General features: G+C 39.3%; 1 protein-coding gene across 4 annotated transcripts in view; it reads left to right on the forward strand.

The window, feature by feature from the left end:
- The window catches only part of LOC124305363 (plexin-A4), a 68,103-nt gene that overhangs the window by 9,242 nt on the left and 38,882 nt on the right, over positions 1-19,979 (forward strand). For all 4 annotated transcript variants that reach the window (XM_046764695.1, XM_046764694.1, XM_046764697.1 and 1 more), the window contains one exon: positions 12,281-13,642. In XM_046764695.1, the coding sequence (XP_046620651.1) occupies positions 12,524-13,642 (1,119 nt within the window). In that variant the 5' untranslated portion in view covers positions 12,281-12,523. The remainder of the gene's footprint in view (positions 1-12,280; positions 13,643-19,979) is intronic.

Raw genomic sequence — 19,979 nt, forward strand, 5'->3', positions numbered from 1 at the left:
GTTTGTTTTTTTTTTGTTTTTTTTAAACAACAAAAAGAAAGGAATAAGTCGAAGATAAGAATCATTCCATTTCATAACCCACAACAAGTCAACAATCGTTAGCTGCAACGAATTTAAAAATTGATGCAAAAAAAATGAATGTCAAGAGTATACGTGTTTATTATACATATGGTATTTTCGTCCGGCACTTTGAGATTGATTGATTAATTGATTGCTTCCTTGCTTGCGACTGAATGATTTAACATTTTCCTTACAAGACGTCGGGAGTAGAAAAAAAGAAAAAATTGTGTGTACATGCAAATTATACCGATCATGTGAATTAGAGTGAAATCTTTTCTTTCTGTTTTTGAGCCAAAAAATTCTTATCACTTCTTATACGTTCACGAATAAATTCCGTACTTATACGTACCAACAATACGTATCCGAATCGTGACAACAGATTAGGACAATTTGTCTCCATATAACGCGTGGTGGAGTGATGTAGCAACCTCGGTCGAAATAATGTAATTAGCTCAGAGCGCGGGTGTATGTAATTTACAATACATGCATAGATGTAGATGTTACGATATGTGCATACCTTTGGGTATGTAAATGCGTATTCTGCACAGGTGTAAAATTAGAAACACATATTAATACAATCGTAGGGCTGAGCTGTGGTGACAATAATGATTAAACTCCTCCGACACTCGATTATGCGGTTCGTACTCCCGTAGTCGTCTTCTACATACAACATATATACATATGCATATAATGCATGATTGCAGTATAATATCATACCACAATAGACTTAATTCTGTACACTTTGTGCGTAGTTGTGTTATAGGTGTGTATGTACGCGTGTGTGTGTAGATATCGTTCAACGCGTGGGCATTGCACTGCGTGCCTTTTCTTCACATACATCTAATCTAACCGACGCGAGGCACAGAAAACTCTGGTGGAGAAGTCGAGGCCTGGCCCGAGTCGTCGAGTCCTCGTCGCGGCGGAGTTGAGAGATAAGAAATTTCGAAGAAGAGAAAGAAAAGGCCAATGAACGTCGTCGCGAGCTAGAATTGAAATATGAGATAGAAAAATGTGTTAAGAGATTAAACGCTCTTGGATTATAACAATATAGAGCGGTTACGGTTACGGTAATAACAGTGTAATTGCGATATCTGATCTGACTTGACTGAGGATTCTTGCGAAGTCTACGCGGTGTAGTAAAAATTGCGAGAAAATGATGCGGAGAGACTACTTGGGTTTATTATTCATGATTCGGAGGAAAGACGCTGTATCACAGGGTTTTTTCGTTTTCTCTATAATCTTGATACAGATTGGAAGGGAGGTTACATCTTGGACGGTCTAAAATAATACCTATTTTAGGAGATTGCGTTTCTTTTTTTTGTCTTAGAATAGGAAAACATTTGGAGCAATTTGAGTTTGAGAACTTTATTATTTATAGTTTCAAAAATAATCTAGAATTTTTTTCATTTAAATTAATAACGATATGGCTGAAGAAGTATTTACATTTTCTTGTAAAAAAATTCCTAAAAAAAGATATGTTAGACCGTCCAAGCTGTACCCCCTTTAAGGTCAACGCACAAAGTTATAAACTCTCTAGTGCAATTCAGTCGAATGCTACACGGAAAAAATAGTATGCAGAAAAGAAAACTATGTATAAAAAAAATTGACCTACGATATTTATACCTTACGACAGTGAGTAGGGATTTTATTTATGTACCTAGTTTTCTAGACATCCATTCGAATCATCTAGAGACTTTCTTCTGTTTCTGTCTCGGGTTATGTTACGTGTTTTCTGTAGCATAGAATGAAAATCCCTACCGAATATAATCTGACGGGTACTCAAAAAGTATTTTTCGATTAGCCGTATATTTTCTACACTAGTTTCATCGCGCGTATAGATTCCGTGAACGATTTCCCAGCTTTGAAAAATTACGTTGAATATCATCGCAGTTTTGAAAAATTTGGATATCTACATATAGTCAGTATTCAACATTGTCTTACATTAGATCTGCGTATGAAATGCAAACTCGCGTACAGATACTGTTTCGCCCTGTCGCTAAATCTTATTTCAGAGAATTCCCCAATCCTCTCCGCATGTTTCAGATTCCAATATCTACATAAATGCTTGTACTACATGTATCATATACCGTATGCATGTACTCTGTGCACATGGTATGCGCTGCACCGCAAGCATGTGTGCATGCATACTTATAATGTAACACGAATACTCGCAACCAGATCGTCTTTTACGGCGAGCAGAGGTCCGACGGAAGGAATGTAGTACCCACGCGATCCGTCCGTCGGGTGGTCCCTTCGTTCTTTCCTCCGTTCCTCCGTTCCTACGAATCCTCCGTTCCTTCGTTCGGTCGTCGGGCAAACATTATTACATTATGTCTACCGCGATCCGATGCGACGATGACGATACAGCATTCCGGTTTCCGTGCCGTGGAAGAACTGTCCGTTCTTTTTCTTCATCTTCTTATTATTCGTCTTTCTCTTCTTCCTATTCTTCCTATTCTTCCTATTCTTCTTCTTCTTCTTCAAACTCTGCAATAATAATAATAATGACAATAATAACAGTAATGACAACAATGACGCAGCGCACGTGTGCCATGCATGAAAGAGGAAGAATATTTCTTGATTCTTTAAAGTGAAAACTCGTCGCGTCCGTCATCTTATCCTCTAGGATGATGTTATGATATGTATGCGTACCTATAAACGAGGCTGAAGATATTGACGCTAATCTATCGAAATGTTGAAACAAAAATTACTATTTTTCATCTTTAGAATACTTGAAGAAGTTGAATTTACACAATCTGTGTTTGTTGATGCTGTATTAACAGTTTACTCGAGTAATCTTAAAATCGCAGAATAATAATTTTTTCCAACGATGCATCGTTGCATTAACGCTACAAACTTCAGCCTGATACCTATAATCCCTATTGTGCGTCAGAGAGAATTTGCACCACAGTGTAATGAGTCGCGTGTGCTACAGCGCAGCTTTTCGGACGAACCAATAGAAAAGTTCCGCCAGTTGACGTCACAACAAGCGGTTAATTCAAAACTGTTGAAAGATTCCGAGGTAGATTAGAATGTTACACTTGAAACGTTGGCTACATTCCTCAGTCCATGCATAGCGGAAATGCGAATACTTTTACCTCTGCATGTCCCACCACGATTCTTACCGTCTTTAACCGAACAATTGAACATTTTATTGAATTCGTGAAAGGATGCGACTCAACGCGATCTGCGACCCGCCACGTTTGTTTATACGTTTATCAAAGTGTAGTTGAGGTTATGTTGTATTTTTTTTACGTGTGCGTGGGCTTGCGCTGTAGGGTGAATATGACTTGCCGTGACGTAAACTGGCGGAATGCGCGACCTTGTACGAAAACTGGTCCTCTATCGAGCACACATTACTCCTTACACTATGACTTGCGCACACGCAGGTTGTGTATGCATAATGGTGCATTTTATTGGCAGATTGAACGTCCGACTGCGCATGTGTGCGATTCTATTGTTACACAGGTTTGCCAACTCAAGATTCTGTTGTCTAACTCGGCTTGTTGAGGTTATGTTGCAGGTGGAACAAATTCCTATTTTTTTGAAGACTGAGTACTGTTACGAATAGGTAATCATAACCTCATAATATCAGACAATTTGATGTCAAATGCCCCGTTTCAAATAAGTTGTCACCCCTGTGCAGCCAGCTATCAGATGTCAAAATATTGCCGTGTTACGATTATTTTTCATCCGTACATACATCGAAACAATATTCATGTACAGAATGAACATCTAACGACCGAATAGTCTGTCATTTGCTAAAATTTAATGCTCTTACGCTAAAATTCGAGAACAACTGTTTGCCAGGGTGACCAACCGTCATAAATTCTGGAGAAAGTTCGCCGCGATGTAGGATGTAACCTCGAATAGTTTTGACAGCTGTTGCTGTTGAACGCAACTCCCACAAGCGTAAACTGTCAAAATTTTTGAGGTTACGTTCACCACGGTTGGTCAGCCTGGTAAACAACCGGTCTCGGATTCCAGCGCATGCGCATTAAATTCTACCAGATTACGTAGCATTCAGTCGTTAGTAATTCGCTCTGTATAGCATGCGGATACATTTCGCATCATATGTGCAGCCGTCGGTCACTCAGTCTGATGAGTTTCGCCGTTCCTTCGGTATGCAATTGGTATAACACAAATACGTACAGCCATGGCACGTATCACACGTGTGACATGCGAGAGCCGCGAAAACGACCCACCATAGAGAATGGCAGGGGGGGGGGGGGAGGTGACCGCCTCTTCCGTTGTTGCACGTAGCATGAATCATGTTCCGTATAAATACATAATACCTAAGTGTACCGCCTCATGTCCGTAGGTATGTCATTGCTGCATCATGTATCGCAGGACGTAGTCTCTTGAATTCATATTGTAGTTAGTCAGTCAGTCAGTCAGTCAGTCCATCGTCGTCTTCTTCCGTGTATGTGTGTGTTGGAGCGAATGTTTTCACATCACACTATGTGTAATATTTATACACACGTATCGGGTATTATACAATTACTTTCATTGTTCCTTCGTCGACTAGCCGCGACCGATTTTAGATCTTCTGTTCCGTTGATTTTTCTTTATCTTGACTATTGTATTTTTTTTTTTTACCGTTCCTCTTTCTCCTCTTCGTTGTTTTCATCAATCGTTAATGCCAGTTTTCTTTTTCGTCCGATTCTTTGACTACTTTATTGCTTTCAACAGATTAATGACTACAATTATTATTATTAAGATCTATTATGTCACATATTTTTCTTTGAATCCTCAATTTGTGACCACGAACAGCTTAACAGCTTCATTCGCATATTTCATTGCGAGTATGTTTAACCGTTAGAATTTCTTTATTACACATATTAATGTTACATATAGAATAGCTGATTGTTAAATAATGATATTTCGAATAAAACAAGTTTTCGAAAGTTTAATTTAACCCCGCCGAAACGATATCATTGTAGAAAAAAATATTATTTTTATCCTTTTGTAACATCTATACCGTGTAAAATGAGAATTATTATTTAAAACTTTACATTTTCTTTTTCCTCTCTCATTCGTTACTCTGGGTCTCTATGGTATAATAATACAGAATTGATTTAACCCGGATACAATGAATCAAAGATATGCATAATAATACCTGAATAATTGATATATTCAATTGCTTCAATTTGATTTGTTCAATCGTTCGATTTCCCTGTTAAATATTAAATTCCCCCCTCCTGTTATATTTATATACCGCGCATCGTTTTCGTTGTTATTTGTCAGGAATTTGGAATTAGGCAGTCATTCAATTTCGCCGGACGTATTACAATTTAACACTGCATGTTACATTACACTCAACGCATTATAATTATACACGTGTTTAATCTATAATTGGTATAAATTCGCCTGGTGCAGTTTTGGCTGAGAAACCGCCACCGCATATACGGTACATTATTAACACGTGTATCCATCGAGTATGTATGTATGCATACACTGTATTCGTGTGTTTAATGTATTATATATTTAGGAGTTGGCGAAACGAACGGCGATGAGTCGTTTTTCATCGGCGACGATGTTGTACCTCTGACGAATATGGAAAACGATCCGTACAAACGCGAAGAATACAACGGCAATTAATTAAGACGACGACGACGAGAAGCGGCGTGACAATTATAATGACAATGATAATAATAAATTGGACAATTAAATTCTATAAAATTATAAAAATTAAATTGAAAATATTGTTGTAGCTTAGAAAGAGAAAAAAAAAATATGTATGTGTGAAGATGAAAAATATGAAAACATCAAAACGTCAGGCATCATCATCATCATAATCATCATCATTATCGTAATCGCGAATCGGTGCAGCATGGCAAAAATTTCACGGCATTCTAAGCATCGCTATAGGAACGACCTTGAAACGGTATTTACCAGCAAATTCCAATCCGTTTAAATCACTTCGCTGCTCGCTCGCCGCGGTTTCGGGCATTTTTTTTTCTCTTTCTTCTCTCTCTTACTCTTTTTTTTCTATTTACTTGCACTATTGCTTTTATATTTTATTATATATCGTCAAACTCCGCCCGTAATTCCGTCTCCTTCCCTGCCTATATACATATACATCATATATATATAAATATATACCTATATACGAATATGTATATAATACGTGATGATCAAAAAAGTAATAGTCAAGTTTGCGAGATCTGGTTTCTGGCATGGCGCTGTAGCTTTCACGAGAACGTTCTGTGATTATTATTATTATTGTTGTTGTTATTATTATTATTATCATCATTGTTATTCGTACTCGTAAGTCTTTTTATACCTTCGGTAATATAATTTTCTATTATTATCATCATCATCACCATCATTATGATCATCATAATATCGTAATTTTCGATATATCGACTTCAGTGCGTGTGTGTATATATATATATATATATATTGTGTATTATATACCTATATGTGTAATGTATTATTACATGTAATCACGTAACGTGCAATATTATTATAACTTGCAACATTACAAACTCACGCAAGTTTCACGTACATTCGACGCAACGCACGATCATGGGTACTTATTTACATACATATGCCGACACAACGAGCGAATAAGAGGCGATATGAAATTTTTTTAAATCCCCCTTGCGCAGCAGCGTAACTTAAAATTTGGCGGTGAGAGGTTGAGAAGGGAAAACTATAAACAAATTATTATTACAATAAATTTTTATTCATTCGTTTTTTCTCGTACATATGGTATCTTTGACGGTGATTTTTTTTTAATCAACTGTATTACATGTGCCTCTTTTTTTTTTGTTGTTTTATTTCTCCCACGTATTCGCAATTACAATTGATTAGAAAATAAAGTAATAACGAAAACTGCGACGAAGACATTCGGATGTGAATTATTTTGACGTATACGTATGATAATTCACACATTGCAACTTGTAAATAGTTTGCATATAATTAGGAGGAGGTTGTTATTTAAGGTATTTATTTATACGGTATATAATACGTATGTGTAATAATTATAACTTTTTATACCTGTTTGAAATTAGATACACGTGCATTTTCATTATAACTACACGCATATTGTTATATGCAGTGAGTATAACTCCTCGTCGCATTTTCTTTTTTTCTTTCGTTTTTTTTTTTTTGTTATTTCTCGGCTTGTTTAAGCAATTGCTTTGCATTTTGTTTTTTGATTGTCATTACGCCTTTTCGGCTCAGCGCCAGTGTAATTATAAAAGTACCGTTCGTCGCACAACAACGAGCATATCCGTTTATAATTACAAACAAGCACAGCGCTTACTTACAACAGAATATTATTAAAACTTCGGGGCAACAATTCTACACTTGTATTAAATATCTACATTACCTCCAGCTCGACGATACCTAATCGTATTTGTTAATTACTTCATTACTTATAAATCGAAATTGTAAACGAAAATTCGATTGCAGTCAGTCACGTTTCAAATATACCTGTAATAAGCTTACACATATGTATACATGTATATTGTTTTTTCATCTTATTCTATCACGAAAAATCCCATACTTTTTTTTTTTTTTTTTTTTTTTTTTTATCTTGTCTATAATAATTTCTCCCTCGACAGCAAAATAATGTACGTAAATATATATAACTATCGCGAAAAATTAACAAAGATATGACAGTTTTAGTTTACATGAATGATAATAATAATAATAATTACAAGCATAAAACACAATATATGTACGTTATTTTTGAATCTTTGTTTATAAAATTCGAATATTTCGGTCAACAATTATTATCAAGCGACAGCTCGTACAAAAAAAAAACCGTTGTTACGTTTTAAATTTTTCTACAACGTTAATGATAATAATACTTTGTAAGATTACGAGCGGTCCGCATGAGCATAGATCTTGTTTGTTAATTTGTACCAAATAATATATGTATAATTATACATATATATATGTACGTATATCTATTTATACGTACTACAAGGATAAATCTCTAAATTGCAGAGGGAGAGAGATGGAAAAAAAAATTTTTATCTGAACTTTAACCTTACGCGATGAGTCGTCTCTCGCATCTGCACTCGTACACATACTTACTTTCATATCACGCGATGATTAGCTTGCATGAGATACACCGTGTAACCGGCTTCGGTGTGTATGATGTATACATGGAAGTATAGGATTGTAGCAATAGATTCGTGTTCACAATCAGTTCGCTCGCAGTACAGTTTTGATCGTCACAGTGGTGAAGGTTTTTTCGTTCGCATATATTTATATATAATATATATGGTATATATATATACATATATATGTTATAAAAAGTTGAAACCCGTCGTTACGTACGATAATTAAAATAATTAATATCCACCCGTTATGTACTTTGGTTAAAAACAATGTTTTTCTTCATTTCGTTCCTACCATTTTACAACGACCGAACAATGAACATTTTTCATATGTTGCGATGTAAAACGTTGTAACGTTTCCCGTTATAAACTCACCGGTGTATACAAATTTGGGTCCCTAATCTAAATTTTCAGCTGACTCTCTAATTGTGTGTACATGCGTACGAACAAGGCGGCGTTATTTAGATTCATTAACCCCCCCCCCCCCGCCGTGTTAAGGGGACGTCGTTGTGTCGTTGAAGTGTACGTAAGGGGTTAGTGAAAAATCGTCATCATTATCATCATCATCATCATCATCGTCGTCGTCGTCGTCGTCGTCGTACCGAAACAACTGCCGAGTTAAGTTTAAATTTTTTTTTATTTTTTCACCTTCATATTAATTTCCACACTTTTGGGAATGTTTGCGATAAGCTGTTTAAAATTGAAGTGAGCGACGAAGTGTACAAGAATTGGTAAAACAAACGGAAAGCACATACGTTTTATGTATATTATAGTCCATGGCTTACTTAGGAACGAATAAAGTTTCATCAACTTTGAGGTAAGGAAAAAAAAAAACAAAGAAAAGAAAACTAGAGCCTAGAAACTTGGACGATAGTCGTGTAGGATATCGAGAATTCTATTATTAGAACACAACGTGTCCCACACATTGTCTTCATTCGTTCGTTCATGCCCGCTCGGGTATATTATACTCTCTCTATAGTGAACCATCTTCTTCTCTAGTTGATCTTTGAATCATTCGTCGTCGTCCGTATAACATAAGCATAATTGCTACGTGTAATATGATTATATTCCGTATACACACACATGCGCGTACATATCTATAGGACTTTGACGATGTAAACTCTGCATTTGAATCAGGTTGTTTAATAGTCACGCCTGTATTATTAGTCAACTCTTAGACGCGATGATTATCGTATGATTTATCACGCGTTCGTAAATTGTATCTATGGAATAATTTCTTGGGGATTTATTCGTTATTATCGTGAAGTTTGTGGCAACCCTGCTCAAGTTGGTAGCTTCTATACCGTTTGACGATGAGGTTGAAGAGTTGGTAACCATTAATCTAGAAACAAAAAATCACTATTCCGAAGGAGGAGTTGAAATCCCGTAAATATTATGGTACTTGATTTCAGACAATTTTCAAGTTCCGTAAAAACGTTATTTTTCCTAAAAATGCAACGTTACGGATTTTAATCTCGTATTAGATTTCGTTAGGTTAGGTCTGGTTTCTTTTTATTTGGCCACACAGTGAAAATTTCAACTTATTATAGTCACGATAGAAAAATCTTGCGAAATTGTTACAATTGTAAGAAATTTTACCTTAGGCTGTGTTCCAAAATAATCTCTCAGTACTATCAATAACATTATATCTCCTTTGCGTTGCCGAATTCTTCACCAGCTCTGCCTCTGTTCTAGGGAGTTTTTAGCGCTGCCAGCTAGTTTTGGAACCCACACTTAATACTATTATATTATACCTATATTTTCTGGTTACAGCAGCATTGAATTTGTTTGCTTAGTTTACTACTTTACCACATTCATTCACCAGATAAGTAACGTCTGAACATAAATTTATCATCGCGTTGCCATCAATGTATTGCAACGGACACAAGAAAATCTAGAAAAAAAAAAAAATGCAACACATACTATAGATTTTCTGGTCAGAGCTACAAACCTAATTTTCGATTATGGTAAAATATGAATTGAACTGATCAAGGACCGACTAACCTACAAAATGGGGAATTTTCTTAGATCAAATGCGAGTTAGGTTAGGTTAGGTTAGGTTAGGTTAGGTTAGGTTAGGTGGACATCCTTTGATTTCTCCCTTACTTTCCTCTTTTACCCCTGAGAACATACATAGATTTTTGCGCGACGCTTCTCTTCTTCTCCTCCTCTTTACCCTCGATGTTGCTGCATAAGAAATACGTCTTCTCTTTTCACTTCCCGTTTGGCGCTGTACACTGTATACCTTCCGTGCATACGAGGAAGCGGGGTGGGGCAAGTTTTGAAATATTAACTCGCGCTTCGGGGAAGAGTTATACTGGGAAAAATAGTCTATGCACATGCATACGTAAGGTGTAATATGCGATCCGACAGAATGTCACACGACGAAATTTCTTACCAAGTATTTCCTCTTTCCTGTCGTTCCTCCTTTCTTTTCCCCCTATTATATTCCATACGATTTTCTAACCTCTCCTTCACCATTTTTTCTTCTCCCTCCCTCCCTTTCTCCATTCCACGTCACCGCAGGTTGTTATCAAAGTGTCAGCTTACACGCGATACACATTCGGAACCCGCATCGCGTTCGTGAAATCTACCTCGCGTCCTGTGACGTCATACGGCGCAATCCGTACGCCTATACCTATGCGTATTGTTACTATTACACACCTGAACGCGTATTGTGTAGTTATCTTTATATCTCTTTCTTTTAATCGCATGCCTGAGCGGAAATAATTTCAAACCTTGCGGCATTAGTTAGAATTATACGATGTGTGTAACGAAATGCGTTTACACGAATGCTTGCGCATTGTATATACGTATATGTATATCTTGCTGTACATAAGATTGAGAAAGAACTGAAAGCAAACTTGGAAGTATTGGTATACTTATAAAATGAGAACAGAAAAAGCTCTTCATACAAATTAGGAAAAAAGAAAAAATTCGTTTTTACGTTATATGACTGTACGGTGAAACAAACGACTGCTTTGGAAAAACCTTTACCTTATATTATCCGAAGGAAAGTTGGGGAATTTTGAAAGCGAAATCTTGTATAATATTACATATATAACAAAGTTATGGGCAGTAAAATGGGCGATCTTCGCATCATGCGCGATTTTCAACGTTTCTTCTCATGCTATAATCTGTATAATGTGTATATACATAAACGCACTCATTACCTAGCGAGAGTTACAAATCATTGGGCTTGTTACTTTTTATACGTCTATTATTCACTGCCCACTTTAACCAAATTAAGACAATTTATATACCGACACTTAAATACGTTACAACTCCACGCTGTGTTTGACTGTGTGTCGTCAGAGCTTTATCATGTGTGTGAAGGTGGATGTGTGTACCATATAAGGGCGGGAGTCACAAGTCAACTTGGGGAACTGGTTGAATATTGAACTTTAAACCGTACGATGTGAAGCCTGATCTAATTGTAAAACGATCTCTATACAAGCAACGTGTATACGTACCTATATATATATATTTGTTTGTATGGTGTGCCAAACTGCTGTCACATCAATCTTGAGAGCTGTTTTATAATAAGAGAGGAAGGGAAGAAGGTGCCCACGTTTTCTAATATACGTGTATGCACGTCGGGAGTTCTGCTGAATACTTTTTCATTCTACAACTTTGATGATTGATCGAATTCACGACGTTACGTACGTTATTATTATTTTCCTTCTTCGAATATAATAATTCGATTTCGAACGTGTATTAACTTGTACGCAGCATGCTTGTAATCTTTTATACCTTATGGATGAACATTTTTTATATATTTTATATATTTATATATATATATATATATTTGTTTTTTCACGGAATCATGAATCACGTCTTGTTATTCTTAACAGAAAGATTGCTTCACAGAACCATTCTGTGCACATAGTTCATGAAAGTATATGTGTAGGTAGTTTGTCATCATTGGGGTGATAAAAAGAACGTCTTTTTCCGCTCTCAATTATCTATAATTTGCAGAATGAATCTGACGCTCAAGTCTAATATTTCTGCACGTATAATATAATCACGTCATGTGTTTCGCTTACGCCTAACTATCTCCTTCCGAACTATCTAAAATCATAACACCGCATGAGAAATATGATTTACAACTATAATGGGCCTTCTTATTTTTATGATTCCAGGAACCAACGGCGTTATCATCGGCGCGATAAAAACCGCGTCAAGGCCTAAAAATCGTGAAACAACGGTAAACAAGAAACGTGAAAACCTGAAGAGGCGAAGAAAAACGAGGAAAAGTCTTGAGCGCGAGGCAAAGTGATAAGAAGAAGGAGAGAATTCCCTGCGCGAGTTGGGCGTCTCGAACAGAAGTACGTGGTGGCGTCTCTTGGACGTCACTGCACAAGACTACGTGTGAGCGTGTGAGAATGTTACCACGAGGAACAAGGGCGTTGCTCGCCCTGCTGGTACTCTCGTCGTCGATGAGGCCGTCAAGGAGCACGCCCGCCGACATAGTGCACACGTTCGCCGACCCCGACGTCGAGCGTCTGAACCACCTGGTGGTGGACAAGAACACGGGGCGAGTATTCGTGGGTGGTGTGAACTGTCTGTACCAGCTGTCGCCGGACCTGGACTTGGTGGTGAAGGAGGTCACGGGACCGAAGAACGACTCGAACGACTGTTCGATGATCGACTGTCCCGCCGGCGTGGTCAAGAAGCTGACCGACAACGTGAACAAGGCTTTGGTCATCGACTACACGACCACGAGACTGATATCGTGCGGCAGTCTGTTCCAGGGGATGTGCACGGTCCGGAATCTCCACAACATATCGGACGTTGCTCAGGAGGTGCGAGAGGCCGTCGTCGCCAACAACGCGACCGCGTCGACGGTGGCCTTCATCGCACCGGGTCCCCCGAACCCGCCGGTCTCCCAGGTCATGTACGTCGGCGTGACTTACACGGCGAATTCGCCGTACAGGTCCGAAGTCCCAGCGGTTAGCTCGAGGTCGCTGGACAAGGAGCGGATGCTCGTGATCGCCGAGACGGCGGTGACGACCGGGACGAGAATGTTCGTCAACTCTTTGGCCAGGGAACGGTTCCCCATAAACTACGTGCACGGTTTCAGCAGCGAGGGTTTCAGCTACTTCCTCACCACCCAGCCGAAGAGCACCGCCACCGGAAGTGAGTTCATATCCAAGCTGGTGCGCGTCTGTCACGACGATCAGAACTACTACTCGTACACCGAGATACCGATCGACTGCACGAACGAGCTCAGGAAGTACAACCTCGTCCAAGCAGCCTACGCCGGCAAGGCTGGATCCGACCTTGCCGGGCACCTCGGCATCACCGCTCAGGACGATGTACTCTTCGCCGTTTTCTCCGAGAGCAACGCCACCACCAACAGACCGTCCTCCAGGTCCGCGCTCTGCGTCTACTCCCTAAAAGCCATCAGGAGAAAGTTCATGTCCAATATTCAACACTGCTTCGCCGGGCACGGGCAGCGGGGATTGGACTTCATATCGCCGAGTCATCAGTGCGTTCTTACGGTGAGTCTTTGCTTTGTTCGTTTATTCTGAGTTGGCGTTGTTTCTTTCTGAACTCGTCGTTCTCGTGCCACGGAGTCGGGCTTTCAAATTTCGACACGCGTTCTTTGTTTTTGTTATCTCACCATGTTCTTCTGTACAAGTAAAAATTAGGCAAAATCGATGAACGTGGTCGTTTGAGGCTACATCATCACTGTAATACCTGCCTACAGCAATACCTTACGGTATCAAAGAAATACACTAGCTGACTGTGCGTGATCCTTGCTCGGTCCGGTGAAGGACAGACCGTCGCGTTTTCTTACCTGTTATGGTATTCGAAGTCTGCCTTGCAATTGCAACTCTACTCGCACCTGCGGCCGATTTCTTGTATATTACCAATGACAGGCGTCTCGAGATGTACAGTACGTCAAGTATATCCACCTGCACAGTGAGATCTGAATTTCCCACGATTTACTGTAGCGATATACTATAACGCGGATGAATCAATGAATCAATTGTAAATTGTTCCGACACAGCTGCATTACTTCCGAGGAATGTCAACGCGTAGAATTACAGGTATCAAGTTTCATTGCTAAGCGTCATTGCCGAATTTGGCGGTTTAGTGGCACCACTCGAACCAAAGAGGTTGTGTAAGAGAAAAAAGGTAAAGGAATCCTCGAGAAAATTAATTCAGTAGACATCAAGTGACGAAGACTGGTGTCGTTGGCAGGAAGTTCTTCGAAATCAGAGTGTCAGACTGCCGCAACAACTTAACCCCTTGTAGCCCCTTGTGACATTTCTGTAACAAACTAAGTAAGATCCTACAAAATCCATACGGAAGGTATTAATGACAAGTCCTTAAATGCTATTTATTTTAAAATTTATGATTTTGGGCTACAAGGGGTTAAGCGTCTGATGAAATTACTCGGATCTTGATCTTCTGATTCTTAATTCGCGTGTATACCTCCAGTGAAAAAATGTAGTGTCAGTGGTGTCTAATGGTCCTGGAAACTATCCGTGAATTTTTCTTTTTCCCTAGAAATATTCCATTCTTAATATCCTTGAATAACATCGATAACTTGGAAATGACCTTGAATTTTTTAACGATTTTTCACTGTACACCATCTAGTGTTCGTCGGTACGGACTACCATGGAACAATTTTTACCGTTAGTTCATGAATGTAATATCAGACAGTGCTGGATCGACATCAGGTAGTACCAAGATTGAGATCAGATAGTGTCAGAATGAGACCAGATAGTATTAGGTCGACATGAACTCAGATAGTGACGAAAATCACTTGAAATTGCTCCCAACGGTTGGCAAGTATAACCAAACCAACGTCGAACTTCTTCTCTTAGTATCAACATTTCGAAATCGCTGTTGTTCTCTGTCCTACAATTGGCTATCACCGTTATCATTCACAGTGGAACGAACGATATTGCTCGTCACTGCGTCGCAACGAGGGTCAATAATCGGGCATCCTGCAGCAGGTACCGGGTCACCTACACGGGACCTCTCGACACCCTTCAAGTGTCGTACCTGCTTCACTTCGGCGCACCGCGCAGGACGGTCGATATTATCTCGAGCGTAGCAAGCAACGGCCAATGAACGTCAGTCAGGTTATCGCCGAACTTTTGTTTCCATAGTATTTTTGATTTTCCCCACCATACGGAGTCCGGAGAATGAATCAGATCAGGAAATGAAGAGCGCGAAATGATTCTCGGACATTTTTTCTTTCCTATATTCATTATACGTGTATATATTGCAAATGAATATGGTTTCAATGGTACTGAAGAAGAATGCTATTATGCTGTGTCTCGAAGTGAAGAAGAGAACGAAATGAGGAAGGAATCAATTATTGGATATAGAGGAAGATACGAAGAGAGAAAAGACCGGGCTGGGGTCTTCTTATGCGGATACTCTGTATGTGCCTTTTTATACCTCTTTTCTCCTTTCTTCTTATGTTCGGCTGTTTCTTATTCCTTTTATATCATCTTCTTCTGCAGCTCGTTTCGTTGTCTTTCTGTCCTCGGGGGCCTCGGATCGCATATTCATGAGTCTGTAGCTCCTTTCACTGCTCCGCATTCCCACTAAATTCCAAATCAGAGGCGTAAGGAATTCCCCCTGGTCTACACCGATCACTTCCACACGATCACCTTACCGATATTTTCTGTATTATGCAGTACGCGAAGCTTTCGTGCCGTATACAATACACGACGTTCGTTACCTTTCTCCGATATGTGGTTAAACCGCTTTAACCGTACCGCCATCATTTGTTCTTGCCATCTCTTATTCCCGGTTCGCCATCTTCGGACGGAGAGAGAAAGAGGGGATGAGAGGAAAAGAGGGTCGAACAACCAGTTCAACGTTTATTGGCATGTTGAGAATTTCTTTTGACTCGGGTAAGTAGGTAGGTATATTAGATTGAAATATCAGACGACTGGTGTTCGGAATTTGAGGCCTGATTTTATTGGGTTCCGATTTGTCTTCGTTGGCGTCTCCGCCTTTCCCAGTCTCTTTGCTTTCAAAACAATCTCGAGTATCTTCAGATTGAACTTGAGATTATTGAGTCTCTCTCACCGGATCGTAAGAATTCCTCAATACGTAAGACGCAGGAAAAAGAGAGCGAGACTGGAAATCGGACGAACGATTCGGCAGGTGTATTATACCTGCCGTTTCAGGTAGCTGAATAATTTTCCCTCGAAACGATGCTACAAATTAAGTATACACGTTCCTGATTGCCGAACCGTTGCTTCGAAACTCTCTATCTTGTACAATAAAATTAGTTGAATTATATTTTATTGTTGTTGGCGGAAAAATGATGCTTCGATGCGCGAACTTGCACGCTACTTCATATCCGCTAATGATCCGCCGACTCAACCCACCCTCGAAATTCTTCTTTTGTTTAGAAAGTATCGACAGTCTACAGTAATAAGGGGATCGTGATGGTTCAGAAAAGTTGTACTAATGTGTATCGGAGGAGTGAGAAACAAACAAAAAAAAAAAAAATAGAAAACTGTGATATCGGGGGAAAAATAGAGATGAGCTTGCCTTTTTATCTAACGGGACTGAAAGTTTTTCCACGCTCGTTATGAATTTCAGTGAAAAAACTGGTCGGAATTTATGTACAAATTTTTCTTCATCTATTTTTTAGTTATTACACAAATTTCAAGTACTGTATTGAATTTGAAATACTGATCGATGTGAAGAGAGGGTTCTGTTTCATTCTTCACTTATACTCTAAAAATACGTTATTCAAAAAGAATTGCTGCAAATTGTTTCAAAGAGTTTTTCCCCATACTTTCATACTTTCATAGTATAGGAGAAACTCCGTAGCGTCTCTTAAACTTGAAGAAGAAGAAGAAGAAGAAGAAGAAGAAGGTCGTTCGGAATATTCAAAGTCACTTTCATTCCTTCGATCATTTGCGGGATATAAAATTAACGACGATAGCTTGAAACTCGTTTTGAGTCATGTAAAACTTCACTCGAGCTAATTGACGTAATTCGAAGTCGCGGAACAGCTTCGAGTCATTCGTTTAGACTTATACTTGAACTATGCTAGTCTTGGAATTCGGACCGAGATTACAGGAAGTATCCTTCTGGACATTCCAATAATTAATCGAACGACTTGATGCTTTCGAGTTTTCCCTCTTACCGCCGTATCTTATGCTCAAGTAGAAAACATGGCGAAGGAACGAAGTAGGGAGAAGAGGAAAAAAAAAATGGAAACACCTTGATTCCCAGGAGAGTTAATTCGCTTCCTTTAAACACCGTGTGAGCCCTTCACCTCGTCCATGGTCGACACGGTGAAATAAATCAAATGGTGCTGCTGCAATTAGCTTCGACTCATATAAGCACTACACGGTCTTCGGTTATGAGATTAGGATTAAATCGGTTAACGGTCCACTTTTTCTCTCTCTATCTCTCTATCTCTCTATCGCTTTCGTTCTCTCTTTTTCTTTTTGCCCCTCCTTATTCACTTTGTGTAACAACACAGCACTGTGTAGGAGGAGCCGTACCATTATTATACGATCCGAATGAAGTCGATGCCAATAAGATGCCTGCCTGCACCTTTCTATGTACACTACCTTACACACAACAACCTGAATCCTGAACAGTTACTTGTTCGTCATTATCACCAATGGTCGTCTAGTACTTCACAATTATCGGAAATTCCAAAGTTGTTGTCCTAAAGCGGTTCGCCACCGGATGCATCAAAATGGCCTAATGGGTCGGTAGCTTAACCTGCGGCTTAACTGAAGTCGGCAATTGAACTCGACGAGTCATCGCAGTTTGGGCGGATGAAATTTGTGCTGATGAAAATCGGAATGAACGAGGTTACCGACTGCGCATGTGTGACATGTCCAAATTATTTTCAATGCTCGTCTATGTATGTATACAAATCATATATATATATATATATATAGATGGAACAAGAAACTCGGCTTGTTTTTCACCTTTGTGATATGATATGGTCTATACAGTGTGAAGTGAAATTCCTGTCATAAATATATATACTTATATATAAGTCTATAAATAGAAGACTATAATAGGTGCACGACTCTGGTCGTCATTATTGTGCAAAGTCGATGTTTCTTGCGTGATTACTCGGTTCACAAATTTCAAACCTTTTGTACTGTCATGCACTCTACAGCAACCTATTATGTCTACCATTTGTTTCAGAGTAATTACCTACGTAAAAAATTGTGGCACGTAATAATATCTTTGCAACTTTCAAGCGTTCAATCAAACGTAACCTTGTGCAAAAGAACGAAACTTGAACGCGCTCCATTGCATATTTACCATTTCTGTAGTTATACGGAGTGAGGAGCTAACGGTTGAATAATCTAACGCGCATGCGCCAAGATCTTGGCGCAAAAGCAGTTGTTTGGTCAGGACGACCTACATTTTTGAGGTTACATACATCGCGGTGACCTATCATCTCAACTTATTACGGTTGGTCAACCTGACGAAACAACTGCTTTTGCTGTGGAATTTTAGCGCATGCGCTCTTCACCATTATCTATTCACCTTGTATAAAGATGTGATTCTTTCATTACGCGGATTGGAAAATTGAAAAACTATTTGTAAATATAATGAAACGATGACACACAACAAGAATAGTAAATTGCGCAACTAGTGCGCAAAATAGGTGATTCCCGAACGCGTCGAGTTTTTTATAAAAAAAAAAATAAACAGTGCGAGGGACACTCATGCGCACGTGTTAGGTATACTGTAATTCCTAACTGAGTGCGGAAACTTCGATTTTGTAAAACCAAATTGATGCACTAGTGCGGGAATGGAATCGAAATATCTTTTATTTTAGTGTAACTAGATATTTTAATTTATTCTCGCACTAGTGAGGGAATGTACTATTTTGCGCACTCATTGGGGTACGTAAAGTTGAATTTTTCACACTCAGCTAGGAAATAAAAACAGTTTATACCGTATCATTTCGAAGACTGCGTCTGCCTCATGTAGAAATATGGTACATATTTACCTGATGGCGCACACTGTGTGCGGCTGCAACGGCGTATATCATGCACATTTCACGGAATTGATAAAATTCTCACCTCCTCGTTCTCATGATCTTCTTCTCTGCTCCCCCTCCCATCGGTGGGGTTCATATTTTTTGCAGCACAGTCGCGCCCCGCGGGAATTTCCAATTTCAGATATTCGCCTATACAACACGTATACGTATCTCATACCCATCCTCCTTTTCCTACTCATCCTCGTCGTCTCGGCCCAGGTTAGAGAGAGAACCATTATTAAAAATTCATCCAGAGGAGCCTGCAGGAGCCGAAGTCTCGGGCTCGCAGCTCTGCTGCTCCTGCAATGCTGCTGGTAGGTGCCTGCAGAGGCCACCGAAGGCCAATAACGTAATAACGCACCTCTCGCTGTCCGACGAACGTACGTCCGTCTTTCCCTTTATTGGTATCCCTGGTTTCAAGGGGGCCATTATGACCAGTTAACTCTGACAAACGGGGAAAGTTATAATGCATATTCATTCACTTTGAAATTTTTTTATTTTTTTTTTTCTGCCTAGTCTTGTCCAGAAATCTTACAGGCACACAAAAATCTCACCTAACGGTATGTCGGACCATCAATTTTCACCAATGCATCGTCTGATCATGATCCCGAGCGATGAAATTATGAAATTACTTCAAACTTTCGGAAACACGAAATTCAACTTCTCAAGGAGACTTCTCAAGATGGTCTGTAAACAAGTAAAAACAAGTATGGGTAACTTCGCGGCAACAGAGTACTCTGGCCATAACCTCAAAGAAGGTAGTAGAAATCGTATGCCGGTGTCGGTCTGCCGTGTTTAAGCAGCACTACTGCAAACTCTGTAGTTTCTTG

The sequence above is a fragment of the Neodiprion virginianus genome, chromosome 5 (assembly GCF_021901495.1).
Source record: "Neodiprion virginianus isolate iyNeoVirg1 chromosome 5, iyNeoVirg1.1, whole genome shotgun sequence".
NCBI lineage: Eukaryota > Metazoa > Arthropoda > Insecta > Hymenoptera > Diprionidae > Neodiprion > Neodiprion virginianus.